The sequence below is a fragment of the Amyelois transitella genome, chromosome 13 (assembly GCF_032362555.1).
Source record: "Amyelois transitella isolate CPQ chromosome 13, ilAmyTran1.1, whole genome shotgun sequence".
Taxonomy (NCBI): Eukaryota; Metazoa; Arthropoda; class Insecta; order Lepidoptera; family Pyralidae; genus Amyelois; species Amyelois transitella.
The window spans coordinates 6,709,432-6,727,042 of NC_083516.1; the positions used below are offsets into that span (position 1 = coordinate 6,709,432).

The 17,611-nt window shown below is 33.3% G+C and overlaps 1 protein-coding gene across 2 annotated transcripts; it reads right to left on the reverse strand.

Annotated features, from left to right (window-relative positions):
• Positions 1-1,586: 1,586 nt before the first annotated feature.
• Positions 1,587-12,659, reverse strand: LOC106132070 (orcokinin peptides). Of its 2 annotated transcripts, XM_060947154.1 has the most exons (7): positions 12,602-12,659; positions 10,082-10,169; positions 8,833-8,887; positions 6,615-6,729; positions 5,563-5,667; positions 2,989-3,120; positions 1,587-2,018 (listed from the first exon to the last, which is right to left on the reverse strand). In XM_060947154.1, exons 2-7 carry the CDS (start codon positions 10,151-10,153, stop codon positions 1,907-1,909), a joined length of 591 nt encoding a protein of 196 aa, XP_060803137.1. In that variant the 5' UTR covers positions 10,154-10,169; positions 12,602-12,659; the 3' UTR covers positions 1,587-1,906. The 2 variants fall into 2 exon arrangements, with proteins under 2 accessions (XP_060803137.1, XP_013186838.1); XM_013331384.2 differs by lacking the exons at positions 1,587-2,018; positions 2,989-3,120; positions 5,563-5,667; positions 6,615-6,729 and adding an exon at positions 6,879-7,701.
• Between the last annotated feature and the right edge of the window lie 4,952 nt (positions 12,660-17,611).

Here is a 17,611-nt window from a genome sequence, read left to right on the forward strand (position 1 = left end):
ATCCACGTTGTTAGGAACGTAATGTTTGCGCGTGAAATGGAAATTCCGCGTATAGCTTAATGTAAATCAGGCCAATTGGATTATTGAACGCATTATTTATTCAATTCAATTTCTAATTCGTAGTACGTACTGTCTGTACTTTACTCTTGAGCGTTTATATAAGGGGTTATGGAATTTAAAAAAATGTGTAAGTAATAGGTTTTTAGAGATTATAGTTTTCAATAAGATTATTATTATTAAGATTTATATTAGATTACAGATTATCAGACTAAATAGAAATAAAAAGGACATTGTCCCATTCCCATTGTAAAAAACATTGATTATGACATCATACGTAGGTATCAACAGGTACCCGATATTCAAATATACTTAATCAAATGGAACTTTAAAGCGACCTTGCATTTCCGGCAGTTTGCTGAGAAACTTGTTCATTATCCTAACCCACATGAAAACTTTGCTAACTTTTATCTTTACTTTGAACTAATTCGTACTTAGAATGTTATAATGACTGCGCAAAGGCAACAACATTAATAGGTTCAATAAGGGAAGACCAAAAAGGCGATGGTCAGCGTAAAATAAAGTATGAATAGGAAATGCGTGACCAGTGAGATGGCAAGTGGCAGAACAAATTGGAAGAATCTAACATACTCGTATTGTGTCGCCCACTTATAGAGTGGGAAATGAAACGACAAAGAAGTTTTCGTTTTCGTTAAGTTTTTAATGTTAAAGGTATTTAAAGTTTATAAAATAGGCAAATGTTCGTAACATTTTAATGTGATACAAATCAAAACCACTATACCTATGGATTTTATTGAAATTCGACATAAGTAGGTATTTACAGAAAGTTTATAGACATTTTCAGACAAGCGTTCAGGAGCGAAGTCTCAGACAACAGCTAGAATTTATAAATAGGCAACAATTTTTTTAAAGAGTTGATTTGTTTTTAACTTTTTGGTGGTTACGTACAATACAGCCGGATTTCAATTAGTTGAGTAAAAGGGCTAAAAGCGCCATTGCTCGCCACACCTTCGGTTTATGAAGGGAAAGCGACTGAAACTCATTTGATTACAACTTGTCGTAACTTTTCCATGTTGATTTTATGTACCTATGTATATATGTTTATCTATGATTTAAGTTTTTGTTAAATTATTTTGATATTTGTACGGTAAAGTGTGTGATGTGATGATATGATGCAGTGTTTGACAAAAAAATTTACTCTCAGCTCCCAGAAAAGACTATTTTTAATAATTTATAAAAAACATGAAAGTTCTCAAATAAACAATTACTTTAGATTGACCTCCAGTACCCAGATAAATATTCAAGGAATTGTGTTTTATATTCGCTGATAGAAACCTATTTACTCTTGAAAGTGAAAAGAAAAATGTGACTGTTATTTGCCTTGTTAAATTGGCTAGCCTGCCCGAGGCGGCTCGTTAAGGCTCAAGTTTGTGTCTGTCTGTACTTTAGTGTAGGTATGTTATCCTGAGCATAAGTTTATGCAACCGTAATCACGAAATATTGAAACAAAATGTAAGAACATTTATAGTCTTTTATTCCATATAATAATAAAAATAATTAAAATAATGCCATGCATTTTATATCACGGAACATCAGATAAATCATTTCACAGGTACATTTTCTTAATTGTTCATTAAGAGTACGACATAATAACATTCAGATATAATCTAAATCTCTCCCTCCTTAATTTATTTTTTTAATAACTAATGTAAGAGTATTTAAATGTTTTGGGGTTATAAACATAGAGATCCTATCGTCAGTCCACTACAAACTTACTAAATATTATACTATAATTACGTAAAACACAAGTGGACGTAAATTTTGATAAGATAAATATGTTAGACGTGTGTAGTTATAAGGGTAAGTGCAGACTGGAACATGATGTTTCTCAGCGCAGAGGAAGAAAATCCTGCGATCGCTTGGAGCCAATAGGGAAATGCGAGAGGTCGATCTCATCCATGGGGTAGTCGGATCGCAACCGCTTCTTGTCAAAACTTGAGCTGGAAATTCAAGATTAAATTCAGAAAAATGCCATTTGTAAACGTAGGTATTGTAAGATAGTTATATTTATAGTCGTTTTCTAACCTACTTAAATGTAGAGGTATTTTGTAGATTCGTGTATGTAGGTAGGTGTGTATTATTTCACCTATCAGGTAATAAGTAAAGTAAGCTTCGTGACGTTTTACCTTAATCCCTTATAATACAAAATTAATCGGGGAATACTGTTTGTGTTTGAATGTCACATAAAGCTTACTTACTATCAGGTTATTTGAAAGTTAAGTAGCTTGAAATCTCTATTATAGTTTGAAGTTTCCTTTTGTTAATTTGTAAAGAATTTATAGGTACTTTTAATTTATTTTGCAAATACATAATTACTTAACTAGGTATTAAAATACTTATTTGTTATTTTTTTGCCAGTTGTATTTATCGTTATAACAGGATGTTCGGCGGTTAAAATAAATAAATATTTGTATTCAACTTGGAATCACTTTTTTTACTAACAATATTAATAGGTATTGACATTAATATGTCGATACCTTTGTTTTGTTTGTTCATGTTATTTGATGCATATTAATTAGCTTTATCCGAAATAATCCAATTATGTTAGTGGATTGCATGGACAACGGGCAGATTATTAGATATTCGAATTCTCACAGTAATGAATGAGGACTCTCATTGAATAGTTTCCCGTAGTATTCTGCATTCGTATAAGTTGCATTTTCAGCTCGAATGTGGATGATCAATATTTTACGTGTTTTTTATGGTGACCAGTTTTTGATCGACAAACGCTTACATCACACAACATTCTTTGAAACGTTTGAGACTTTTACATGAAACGTCCTCAAATCTTGCAAGGGAAACTGACTCGTATTGGATCTTGGTTTCCCCACGATGTTTTGTCCTCATCGGTTAGTATTCAGACTAAATTAGATAGTGACTGGGAAATAACATTAGTTACCGACGCCTTACAGTGGCGTGTCATTGTCAATGAGGTTAGGTCCGTACAGGTGGTAGAAGCGCTTGCTGGCGTACGGGAATGGCATCGACGTCTGGTCAATCTCGTCGAAGTTCCTTTTCTTCACGAAATTGTCCAGCCCGGAACTGTTGAGCAAATATATGGATATTTGACTATCTTTTTACAATTTAATTATGGAATTAAATTGTAAAAAGATAGTTGGATAAATATTTTTTTGGTTGCTACAAGACACGCTCAAATACAAACAATTTAAAGGATGGAAGGATTTTTAGTTGCAGTCTTTTTTTAACGAAAATACTCCAAAACAAGATACACACATATCTATACTAATATTACAAAGCTCAAGAGTTTGTTTGAACGCGCTAATCTTAGGAACTACTGGTTCTAATTGAAAAATTATTTGTGTTGAATAGACCATTTATCGAGGAAGGCTTTAGGCTATATAACATCACTGTGCAACTATTAGGAGCGAAGAAATAATGGAAAATGTGAAAAAAAGAACGGGGAAATATATTTATCCTTGAGGGCTCAATGATGCCCAAAATAACTATTCCACGCGGACAAAGTCGCGGGCACAGCACACACATAAGTTATACATAAAGATAAGCTATCTAAACCATCAGAAGTGATATAGTAACCTATACCTTCACAATAATTCCCACTGGAGTGAAGCCCCAGGCAAAGTTTTATTTGCTGTGCTATATTGCTTTGCCTTTAAGTGCTTTTTGATAGTTAATAGAAGTCAAATGAAAATGTATTAGTAAGGTACTTTTAAACACAAACAAACTAATTTGATAGCAAAAATGGTTCTAAAACTTAGCCAAAATATTGTAAAAAGAAATAAAATACATCCTTAAATTGAGATGTCAATAAGCATTTACCAGCATAATTAACTATATATGTGGCCAAGAAAAATAAATAAAATATTGTTCTGCCAAATGTCGCCTCGGAAACGTCGGGAATAATTTTATCATTGTTATGTAGATTGTGCTAATGGACAAAAACGCGATTTGGTGGAGATCGTATAAAGCCAGCGGTATCTATGACAAGCGACGTCACTAAATATGTTAATAGTTTTGATCACATCAGACATCTTACTAACTTTCAGGAGTTTAGTTGCGATATTATTATTCGGATCTACAAAAAAATCTGGTGCCATATTCTTTGATTAATTCTGAAACTTCGTAACAAATTTAAATCAAATTAAATTTACATGTAAAAGATATAGATTTTTTATCAATTATTTATATGTCCAAACATTTTAAACCGCTCTGTATTACTGCTTGTGTGTGTTGATGGCCAGTTGAAATATCCATGTTTAATTCTTGTAATAAAGGAATGTTAGTAAAAAAAAAATTGAGTTGTTTTTCTCACGAGACATAAAAATAAATATTTTAAGAATTATATTGCCTTGTTCATTCTGTCTTACCCAAATATTGTGAAAATCAGTGCACTAATTCAGTTTTTTTCTTCGTCTCTAGTACCATTTTTAATTTTTCTTCAATGTTTTTAAGTTCCAACCCAAGATCAATATTAAAAATATTGTCCGGATACTGTGTCTGAGTCACAGCAACACTTGGCTGGGTCAGCTTGTAATTCTTTATGAACTAGTATATTATTGAGGTAAAGTCATATCAAATACAAAGACGAATTCCAGAAACTATTAAACGTTTGAATACTTTATAACTTGAATTATGATTGTTCACTAAAATCGATATAAACATTTTTAAATCTTGAACAATACCTTAACTTTAATAAATGTTACGGGTCCCCATAGTCATCTTCAAAAAGATCAAGTTTAGGTACCTACCTAATGAAAGTAAGAGTTGCAAAGAAACACTCGAACAAATTCAATTAAGTCATCGGTGAAGCTTGGGTTGGGTTGGGACCATGGGTTTTAACTTCGGCCCACAGACAATTTGGACCGACATATGAGCAATTAAGATTTTTCCTTTCTCCAAAATTATTTCTTGTGTCAGCCACAACCATAGCTAATGGATTATGTTCATAATGTCTAGACAAAATGGCCTCTAAAAATTAAACACTCTAAAAGAAGATTAAAAAATTTGTCGTTTTTTTACCACATTCAAAATACCTAAGTTTATACAATTATAATTTTTTGATTTAGCAAATAAAAACGACAAAACAATTCAATATTTTTAATAAGTATCCCCGAAACACGTGAAATATCAGTAAAATACATATTTTTGTTGTATCCACGTTTTGTTTAGAAACGTGCTTCACTCGCAAATAAACAGCGCCAAAAAGAAACATAGGTGCCTGACTAAAACTGACGGCGTCACGTAGTTTGTTACATATTTTATTTCAAAATGATTTTGTTCTTCGAAAAAAAAGTATCAACGAAAGTATATGTTGAAAAACATATTCTATTATTCCAATCCAATCCAATCTTTTTCACTATAGCTTTATGGTATGAACACGTTTTGTTTCCAAGCAAACAATCCTAAAAGTAACAAGTAAGCTAGCGTACCTACTTCATAAAAGTCATCAGTCTCACATGCCTAACGAGCAACAAAGTAGAAATCGTCGTATAAAAGCTTACTTACCGGTCTATCTCATCAAAATTGCGCTTGGGTAGGCCGTCTCCGTAATATCCGGAATACTGCGCTGACGCTAGCCACGGCTCCCGTTTGGCTCCTCCACCATATGGGCTGAAAAGACTTGGAATTAGGGCGTTAGCGGAAATTTTTTATTTTTATCGTACCAGATTGACATGCCCATTACAAAATTAAACGTGTCCCAGTATTAATAAAACATTTCATATGTATTGATAGAATTCATAAGATTGATTTAATTTTGGATGTGCACCTGTTCGTTATAGCGACTGAAGAAATGATATCACCATGCCTGTATGCTAAGACGAAAACAGAGCAAGCTTTAACTAAATCTCAATTGTTTGCTCAATAATCCTGTGTTTTTGTAAAACTTCAGTTTGGGACACGGAGTTTGCATTCGCGCCAATCTCTACCAAAAACCGCTGAAACTATATTTGCCTATCACTATCACGCCTTGCAATAACTGTTCTTGACGGCAGGCAGTACTCGGATGTCGATATAGTAGACTTTGAACTAGGAATTTGTTCGTCGTTTATATAAAATTTCTTGTTATTTTTTTATAACCTTTTATTATTTCTTAGAGGAAAGCTTTATTTTAAAAGATTGGACTGCGAAATTTGTTGGTAAACAACTGTTCCTGTATCGAAATGGCGTGCAACGGTAATGATTTCTTGGAATTCAATAGAATTACTACCCCTGATATTGGTAACTCAATTTCCTGGTACATTGTTTTCTCGGATTATAAGATGACACCAATACGGTACCTACGTATCAAACGGAAATGGTCGGATGATACAATAGCAGCCTTGATTTGTTCTTGTAAATATAAAAGTTTCGTAAGAGACAAATTCCTAAGATGTTAACGCTATAATTTTAAGTAATAATTTTAATAACTTTCTACAATAAATGCTCACTAAATAGTTACCCGATTTTTAAACCTAGGTAGTAATTATAACTTCTTCTTGATTGAATTCAGAAAGATGCCACGTTAATAATTAAATTAGAATTTCACAATTATTATGAAGATTTTTTTATATACTGACCTTCCATAATCGTATCGTCTGGACATGAGATAGGGTACAATGCCATGTCGCAACTCGCGTACTTCCCGCACCAGGTTACCGCCGCCCAGGGGATCCAAATTCCGTGGTTTGTGACCTTCGGTTTCATAGATTATCATAAATACGATTAAACACAACCAACAAACAAAAATGTCATAATAAAAATGTACTCATAGGTAACATGATGGTTTTCTTACCCTTGTGCAACTAGGTAAAGGACAATGAGTTGGGGACATAAAAAGCAAGTTAAATGTTGCTATAATTTATTTTATATAATTGTTAACATCGAGGATAAACAACGACAAAATTCAACTAGTACTCAAAAAGTTAACTGTAGGTATCACATTTTTTACGTTGTATGTTTTATGGAATTATGATTTATTTTAAAATTGGTGGTAAGGATTCTTATTATAAAATTATATTAAATTAGCGCCGCCAATGGAATCCAACTCGCGCACTAAGTTGCCACCACCCAAGGAGTCCAGGTTCCGGACCAAATTTCCACCTCCCAATGAATCTAGATTTCTCTTCACTAAATTGGGGCCTCCGAGTTGATCTAGGTTTTTCTTCACCATGTTAGCACCTCCGATGGAGTCCAAGTTTCGCACGAGGTTACCACCACCGAGGGAATCGAGATTTCTGACTAAATTACCGCCTCCAAGCGAATCTAAATTTCTTACAAGATTTCCTCCACCAAGGGAGTCCAAGTTACGTACAAGATTGCCACCTCCAAGTGAATCAAGGAATCTCGAGTATCTATTCCCCTCTATCTCTCTTCCAAGCAAAGAAGAGCCACCTACTCCATTTAAATTTCTGCCTGCTAGGCCTGATCCTCCGATACCGTGCAGGTTTCTGCCTTGCCAGAAGCTTGTGCCACTCATTGCTAAATTTCTTCCCACTAATGAGGATCCACCGATTCCAGCAAGGTTTCTACCCAACAGTGAACTACCCCCTACGCCATTAAGATTTCTTCCAAGCAAGGTATTTCCACCTATTCCGTTTATATTACGATCAGCTTCATATCGGACTAGAAATCGTATGAAATCTTCTAGTTCTTCCTTGCGGTAGTCTGTAACAATGCGCACTGTTATAATTTAAAGCAATATTATTTACTTATATGGAAATATACAACTGTATTAAATACTAAATAGTACTCACCACTAGTGCTAAAAGACAGTTGCACAGTGCACTGGAAGATTTGGTGTGCGGAGGTTTACTCTGAGGACAGTGCGGAATCCATCACCAAACATTAAAGGGTGTTTGTAAGAATTATTTCCAAGTAAGTGCAAATTAAAGTGCAAACAACCATACTGGAAGTGTTAATCCGGAGGAAAGTGATACACATAAGGTTTGTGAGTATTGGGTTTGCAATGGGATACCGTTTATATACAAGTCTAGGTTTCTCGGTAGAATAAGGCTTGTTCGTAAAATAAGGTTCCTGTAGAACAGCAGTGCTAAGGTGCGTTTCTGTTAGACTTCGACTTTAATATCTATTTACCTACAACTAGGTTGAAAACACCATGCTATTTGAATTTCAGCCTCGTGGTCATTATTCCAATTTAGTTCTAGCTCTCAATAAGTGTCTGCGGTGTTTTTTCTTAGCTGGCAGATCATTAGATGCGAAAGAAGATCCTTATTTTACGAATAAGGCTGGAATGTTGATATTGCACCTATTTAAATTGATGCAGAAAGTGTTCCAAATATATTACAAGTTTTATTTCTCACTGAACTAGGTATTTCTAAAATTACCCATTCGTTAAAAGGTTAGCTGAAGCTTTAGATAAAGAACTATACATTCTTCTTGACTCATTTAGGAAGTACTTAATTGATTAATTAAAATTTGACTCTAAAGCAATTGAGAAATAGGCACAATAATCAGACCAAGATATAAAAATGCTAGAAACCATGTTGAGGGTTTTAATATTTATACAGTGCATTGTATCTTTTAGTGAGTAGGACACCTTATGGTAGTATATGTACAATGGTGCAATTCGTTATTTAAAGCAATCTTTTAATTGTATTTGTTAGATTTTATTGAATCGAGATTGTATAAAGTGAATAAAATTAAATGATTGCATAAAATAATGAGGGTCGAGTAAATGTTGAGTATAAACACAAAGTGAAACGATTAGTGAATACATAGAAAATGTTTGTCTTTGTTTTTTCTAGACATACATTTTTATAGGTAATGAGCGCTTACCAGTTCCGTCGTAACGATCGCCCGAATTATGTTCGCTGTTGCTCACTTCCGATTCCTGAGTGGAAATGTACACATTAACTTATTTCGAAGAAGTGGATACTAATATCTTAAGATAAGTATAAACTGTTCTTATTGTCGAATAACTATAGTCCTGATAGGCAGACCACAGTGTGCTTCCCAGGGTGGACATAACCAAGTCGGTTGACGAAGCGCTTTTATTAGATGATGTAATGTTGAAACCTCATAATAGATGTTAATGATATTCAGTATTTATGAAACTTTCGCACTTTGTACAAGTATCTTTGACAATATCTCATGATCAAAACATTTGATTGGGAGCTTAAGTTATCATCATGTTTTCGCGGCGAGACTCCCTGTACAAAGCTCTTGAGGATGAAATTGTCCGCAAGTTAATTAATATTCTGTTGCCAGTATAATTTTCTGCAAAGAAAGGAACAAGTTACACGATGGCTTGTTCATAATAGTTATTAAGCCCTCAAAATTCTAGGAACTTAGCTTCGATTATATATTTTATTACAGTTTTCGATATCATGGGATCTTTTGGATATTTGTAATTTATGACTTCGGCTCCAGTATGATTCGAAAGAATAAATGATGTTAAAATTTACACTTTTAATAAAGTAGGATATTAGTAGGTTACTACTTACTATTATAATAATAACTATTATCCTGGATAATTTTGGCTTTAAACTGAAGGTGCCGGAAACCGGACAAATTGGAGTGAAATTATCTTAAGGTGGACCTTGGGCCCATGAGATATTGCAGTGGAGGGTGCATTTGGGAACGCCAGAATAAGAGAGACACTGGTTCGTTTTGGCAATTTACAAAAATCTTAAGAAATACTAATTTTAATTCACACAAGTCATAATATGCATTACATATGTAACTGTGCAAGTTATACTTTACTTCCGTATGTTAAGAACAGTCTTGCAGTACCCGACAATAGGTCTACTCCATCTTATTCCCATGGGTGAAAATTAAAATAAATCATACATACACATCTACATCTACATAATCACGTTGTTATCCCTTACGGGATAGATAGAGCCAACAGCACTTAAAATTAGCATTAATAAGGATAAGATACACCAAGGGAACAGAAACCCACTCCTGGATCGTAGTTACCTGTGCCAGACCCGTGACTCTTCCCCAGACGTATCCGGAACAAACACCAGGAGCATAACAATTAATGTAAGTAGAATAAAAGGAGATGATGTCTTGATCATACCTGATGAGGATCAGCACTGCAGCTGACCAGCAATGCGATGGACACCGCTAACACTCCACTGACGCCACGCATCTTGCCACTTCTGTACCTGCCACCAAAATTTAATTCCTACTTCAATTCATTTAATTTTGTTACCGTCTTCAAAAGATTCAACCTGTAGTGTTTTTTATATTTTCTTGATTACTTGTAGATTTCACTCTTTGGTCCGGCTTTGTAAACCATGATTGCTGTTCTGCGCTGTGCTGAGTGCTTTTACCCGGGGCTGAGCTCTCTAAGAATTTTCGAGAAAAAAATAGTCTATGCTACTTCTGAAGGTTTTGCCTCTTTCTGGACGTAGTCGAATATTGGGTTCAGTATTAGTATTTGAATTTATATTAGAATGGAAGAATGGACAACATCTTATCTCTAATGAAGATACCAAGGAACTCTCCAATAATTATCAAATCAAGGGAAATTCTGTTCTTGTAAAAAAAATAACAAAATACAGTTTTTACTTGCGAAACAAAAAGGAAAAAAATATTTTTTTTTTTTTGAAAAAAGATAAAGACTTAAACTGTATTTATATAATAACAACTCTAAGTTGTACTTTTTGATTTGTTGACATACATATACGCTATTAAAAAATTGTTTTGGAATTTTCAGAGTTCAGAAATGGCAGCTACTATTTAAATTCTAGGAAAAATTTAATATACCTAGTGATGCTCCTCAGTGAATGCAATATAACCGGTTATGTGGGACTCGTAAATAACGCAATAATCGCGACATGTCATGACCATGATTCTTCAATATTGGTGTATAAAATGGCCTCATGGTTGAAATGTGACATAACTGCGTGAATGTATGTCGCTTATTCAAAATTGAAATTTCCTTCATCGATAGGGAACATATTGAATGTGTATTTTAACCTCAAATTTTAACGTTCATAAACAACAACAAAAGAAAACATCAATTTATTGTCATATATTTTATTAACCACAATTTGATTTTGATGGAGTTTCTTTATATTAATAATTAATAACCGAAACTTAAATTTTCTTTTAGCTGTGTGGGTTTTAAAAATATTTTTAGGGTAATTAAAGTGACATCTCTTCTGCAGTGTGTTACCGGAATACTACCTATTAATACATATAATATAGAGACATACTATATTATATATATCATTCGGAAATGATTGATAAAATAAATAAACTAAAAGTATATTAACTTTGATATACCACAAACTATACATTAGAAAAATAATGTGAATTCGATAAATAAGTAGTTCATGTCTGGTGTAAGTGGGATAAGGCTACACGTGCAAGTAATCTTGGCATATGATTGGTCATAATTTGCAAAGGCTATATATAGAATATTATTTTCTTAGGAATCGCATTCTATTAGTTGTACTTATAGTTTATGCTATTCTTAATTTGGGACAAACGTCTCGATGTTATTGATGGGAATAAAAATGTTTAAGTAATTTCGCACAAGGTAGAATGATTGTGGTAATCCATACTACTATTTAAAATGTGAAAGTGTGTTTTTTTTGTTCATCTTTCACGTCAAAACCATTGAACCGATCTCGATCTCTATGCAATTTTGCATACATACATAGGTACAGTGTGAAGTAAGAAGAAGAATATAGATGCGGGCGGAGCAACGGGTGGAAGCTAGTAATAGATAAAATATGGTAAGAACTATGAAAACTGTAATTACATATCCAATTTACTGAAAATACAAATCAAACTACGAATAAAAGGATGCTTTCCGCAAAAATTTGGCAACAGATAGTTATAATATCGTAAGTATTCTGCTATGGAGTATTTGTAGGTAGATAAATATGATTTTTTTCCCGTGCTAATGCACGGGAAAAAAGTCTCAGGAAAGTTCTAAGCGATCAAATTACTTTTTAATAATTAAAACACAATAGTTAGTGTATTTACCATAGATAAAACTATGTTCTGCCTTAGTTCCTACTATTTTATTGCCCTGTATTTATTTATTATTCTCCAAATGTCTTTAAGTTGATTGAAAAATGAACCTACAAAATTAGCAACAATTTTATTTAAAAGAGACATACTGGTAATGGAGGCTTTTGAATAGGCCGCAATGGTTGAGAATATTATGTTTCAAATCCCGTCATGAATAAACAAAGGAATGAGAGCTTGGACGGCGGCAACTTTGGAAGGTAGTATCATGTTTTTAAGGGGACTACAAATTTTGTTAAATTACAAAAGTATAACTTGTTGTTGATAGCTATTATTTTACTAATCACTTGGTTTTTATTGAAATGAAAAATTAAAAAAATAATATGAAGTAAAAAAAGAAGGTAAATACATAGAACATACCAACAAAATACATATATTACATATTAGGGAAATATTTTCGTATTATTATATTTAAAAAAAAACATTTTAAAAATGTACTTATTATAGAAAAAATATTAAAGTGTAATACTTTATCAGCTAACAAAAAAGACCAAAAATCAAATATATTTTTCCGAGCAAAAATATAAAAAATATATTTTTTTAAAGTACCAACCTGTTGGAGCTGTTGGTGCCGAGGGTAGTGCCGGTTCAATGGCGCTGGTTGTGGTTGTGCCGTGGAGGCCTCAGAGCGGGCTTTTATATGCGTGGCTGGGCGGCCGCGGTGGGCGGCGCCCTTGTGTTGTAGGCACCATGCACTGTGCCTGCATACTTCTTGCACTCCATTCTGAAATCATTTTGAGGAATTTAATAACTGTTGCATCAATGAGTAAAGTTAGCTATCTAAGGAGCACGTAACAATTTTAAATATATATATATGTATATAAATACATTATGCCCTTTTTTTGAGTTTAATTTATAATTTACAGCATTAATTTTTTACACAGCGAGGTTTCTAGATTACCTGTGAAGTTAAGTATGGTCTTGATTTTTAAGAGACAATATTTTTCCACATTATTCTGTTTCTTTTTTTATTTATATTAATTTTACTTTTTACTACTTATAGACATTTCAGATTAATTAAATGGTAATAAAATTACACTTTTAAGAAAATTAATCATAATTTTATATAGGTACTTAAAATATATATTTTATTTCTGTTTCTCTGTGTCCAATTTTAGCGATCTTGGTTTGTTGGATTTGAAAATTATACAGTGCTTTGATGTCATTCAACCTTTTCTTTTTACATATAGTTACCATTATAAACTATTATTAATTAAACATTGCTATTTTGAATTATGACCAATTTGTATCCTTTCATAAAAGAAAGCTCTTCTATTACAGCTATGAAGATGTAATTAAAACTATTACTCTGTGCTAGGGCTAGGGCCTCTATTCAAGATCCTCGACGCATTTAGCGGTCTATATCTTGATCTCGCGTGAATAGAGAGCTCACCAGTATATCCCTCATGACCTTCTCTCTATTTGATTAAATTTTAAGAATGCAAGTATCCATATAAGTTTTATACAACCTAAAGGTTTTTTCTTTCCCTCGGCAAAATAGTAACAGTCATTTATGTGTAGGTATAGGTATGTTTATCAAACGCGTGTTTGACTGACTGATAGACAATGCAAAGCTGAATCTTCCGGGTATAAGAAGTTGAAATTCAACGTGTTTGGTCCTTTGGGAGTACGACAAAGAGGATTTTTTCCGAATTTATTCCAGAAAGGGGAAAATTTGGCGTTAGTACGTACGAAGTCACAGGAAAAGGGTTATCGTTATTTTATTAGCTAACTCGTGTCTTAAAAATAATTAACTTAGTTGAAGTAGGTAATTTTTATAACGTGTCCTAATTTCTCACAAATGGGCGTAAGCCTATGTTGTTTAAAAGGGATATTTGATTTTTTTTTTTCTTATATGACAAAGAAAATGCTTTTAGCATTAAGTCCACCTATTATTTTTCAAAGGCTGAATAAAAATAAATACAAAGCTAAATTAAATAATACTCTTATTTAAGTAACCGGCCCCTTTTATAAAATAAAACATGGATGTCAGTGGGGAAAGATATTGCTACAAATATAACGCCATACATTGGACAATTGAAACAACCAGGATGTAACAATGGTACAAGTTATTCAAATGACATTATCAATATGGCAGACGAAAACAACTCAATTATTCGGCAAATGAAGTAATGTTTATGACGTCTGTTTGATGGAGGATAAGTAGTTACAGCGTATCTTCCTTCAAAAGCCACGTTACGGCTATTTACATAAACTGACAGAAGATATCCAGAATGACATCTTAGAGACAGAGGCGAAATCAAAAAGAAACGAAATAGAATCGGAAGCGATAACGCCTTGAAAGATGCCTATGTTACAAGTGGTATTTTTCTATGTACCCCGTTTTACAGTAGTCATACGATTCCCGTGATTTGGGGTAGGTGTACTTGATTGTAATTCGTCTGGGGTAAAGATTAATTCCAGCATGCTTCATATGTGTCAGAAATAAATATTTTCGTCAACTTAAGATAATTCGGAGGTCTTTCGTTTTCTCTTTTATATTTGTTATAGTATAATGTCATATATGTATATATCTATTACTAATTCGATCAAGTAGCCAACGTGAGCAATTCCTGACTATTGGCATATGATTTTTTTACGCATCAAGTAGGTATAACTTACAAAAAATAAACATAATATGGTTGAGGTTACATTAATCTTTCTAGTACAATTTACTTAATTCTAAAGCAAAAGTTCAATACCAATATCTGGTAAGATAACCTTAATATCAGGATGGGCTAACTCAAATCTACTTTCAAACTAAAATCCATTTCGAACAAATCTTTGGTACATATCTAGCACGCTGCAGGTACAAACCCAGTATTCAAGTACGAGTATATTATGTGTATAGAGCACATAAGAAAACTATATGCTTAATTTCAAATCACTAGAGCGGTTCAGGTCAGCGGTTTGGGCATTGCTTACATATAGATCATTATCTCATCTTACTGTAATAAAAACAATGAAGAAAATTACATACATTTAAAATTCGGCCATAAGCATAAGGCTAAATCTGGCCAAGATTAGGGAAAAGTGGTTATTGTGTACTTATTCATATAACACAATACGTAAGGATAAGAATCATGCTATAAGTGACATCAAATTTTATATATCGAAACAATATTCTAATTTGGTCGTTAAATATTTAAAAATGGAATATGACAGATGGATTAAGTAGGTAACGGAATATACAAATGGCATTTACACAATATGAAACCATTTATCAATGTACGTTGAAATGCACGGTTCATGTAGCTTTCGCCTAAACTATGGAGAGCACAAATTGACATTTAGTACAGTGCGTTGGTTGTTAGGTTAGGACTAATTACTAGGTACTTTCTGCCGTATAAGTAATTAATAGCAATTAAAATAAAAACAAGGCAGTAAATCCAATTATGCTTGGAAGGTAGTCATTGCTTAAGTTTCATTTGAATGGCAAATTAAAAAACAATTTAGACCATAAACCCAATTGCACTGCATATGCGGAACAGGAACCCAGGGTTTAACTTCCACTGGAGTTAAGCCCTGGGCAAGATCTAGTATGGTGCAAGTTGTACTTATATAATCTTATTTTATTCATCTATTGCAAGCCATCCCGCGCTGCATTTTTTTATCATTGCGTCCTGTTTGAAATAAAACCTCTGTGTTTGTCAATGACAGCAGTTGTTTGTTTATTGTGAAATATTTAGCACGCAACAATGGTTATAAGGTCCTTCTTATTTAAGTAATCATTCGATTTATTTAAACAAATTTGTTGTAAATACAACAAAAAGGTTCTTTTTTACTCTTCTCAAGGTTTAGACTATACCCTGTGTTAAAGGGCTAGAGGCAAGTTGCTAGCTCATAGCCTAAATTGTGAATCTTATGTATAAAACCCTTTCTTTTGATTGATTTTAACAATCTGCAAATGAATAGAAGCTTCTATGAAATAAGTTTATCAGCAATAAAACAAAAAAGTTTCATTATTATGTGTCGGTCAATTGGTGACATGAATTTTTATTCAGGTATATTTTGGTTACAATAGTCTTTTTTGTACTGTGTGATTTCCTGTACTTTGGAATAGGTGGTCCTATTCCATACTCTATCTCTTACCTATTTCATCTTGTGCAGCATGTATCTTGATCCTATATCTTATAGTTAGGTTCGGTTGGTTAGGATCCCTTGCAATGGATGCGAAGGTGACACCGAAGTTGCTTCATATAAAAACCTTACTTCCAGGATCATATACAAAAGGCGCATCCTAGGTTTTTTTCCAGCGAGGAGGGGAGGATGTATTCATTTTGATGTCAAGAGGAAGAAAAACTTGTTTTTTTTATACAAACTATTTAAAGTAATATTAGTTCTTACACTGATTGATTCCAAACAATGTGTCATTTGCATCCCGAACAGCGAAAGTTAAATTAAACTCCGACTACACTTGCTTCATTGAACTTGATTTAAATGGACATTAACAAAAACTGATTGAGTTTAACCTGATTTCCGTGGAGCTTAGAGTAGGAAATAAGAAGAAGAATCCTTTGTTAAGCTAGATGTTTTTAGACACATATTTACAAGAGTTTACTACGCTTACATCCCTCGCGAGGTAGACAGAGCCCATGGTCACAAGATTCGAAGGCCACGTTTAGTTGTTTACGTTCAGAGATTCAACTATCAGCTATATATCAATATATCATATAGCTAATATATATCAATAAAAAATATATTTGAATCTATGGACATTGATGTTTTACTAAAAATATAATGTTTCATAAAATTAATCGGTTTTTTTGGCTCTCTTAAAATTTATCAAAGACAATATACATACATAATTTTAGTTCATTCTACGATAAAAATTTAATGCTATAACAATGTGCTACGAGAAAGTGCTACGAAAGTGTGCTACGACTGCTAGTTACGACAATTGGCTACAAACATTCTAACGATCATCGGCTACGAGGTTATTAAAGTCTATGATTAGCTACGCTACAAGATATTAACGTGGTTTGTAGCAATGCTACTTGCACTAGCTAACTAATTCAAGTTTTTATTTTTAATTTATGGATGTAGCTATTATCACCATCACGTCTTTTCAAGAACATTTAAAAGAAGGCTTTATATTTCCTTTCTATTAATCGAAGAGAGAAAGAGAATGCGAGGATAGATTTTGAAGAGAGACCCCTGAAGCCAGTGAACAACTTAAGTTTAGTGCATGAGTTAAAACAACCCGTATGTAATAATATTTTAATTTTAAATACCTAATTAAGTAACCACGATACTGTGGTGGGCAAGTCAACTCCCGCCTGATCTCTGCAACCTTGCAGGGGAAACTTACTACGTTCTGTTAGCGATCTAACGAATATACCTAACTCAGGAAAGAGTTTATTGATACGTGACCGCGTCAGGATTTGAACCTGTGTCTAGTTAGGCTCCTCTTTAGTGTGGCAAGTATGCAAACGAGACTAACGCCAGGAAGGTAATGAATGGAGGCTACCCTATAATAAACAAGCACACTATTACAGTACATTCAATTTACTATGCTTCTCGTATGTTACGTGCACGTTTTTCAATCTTTATCTTTTTAGTT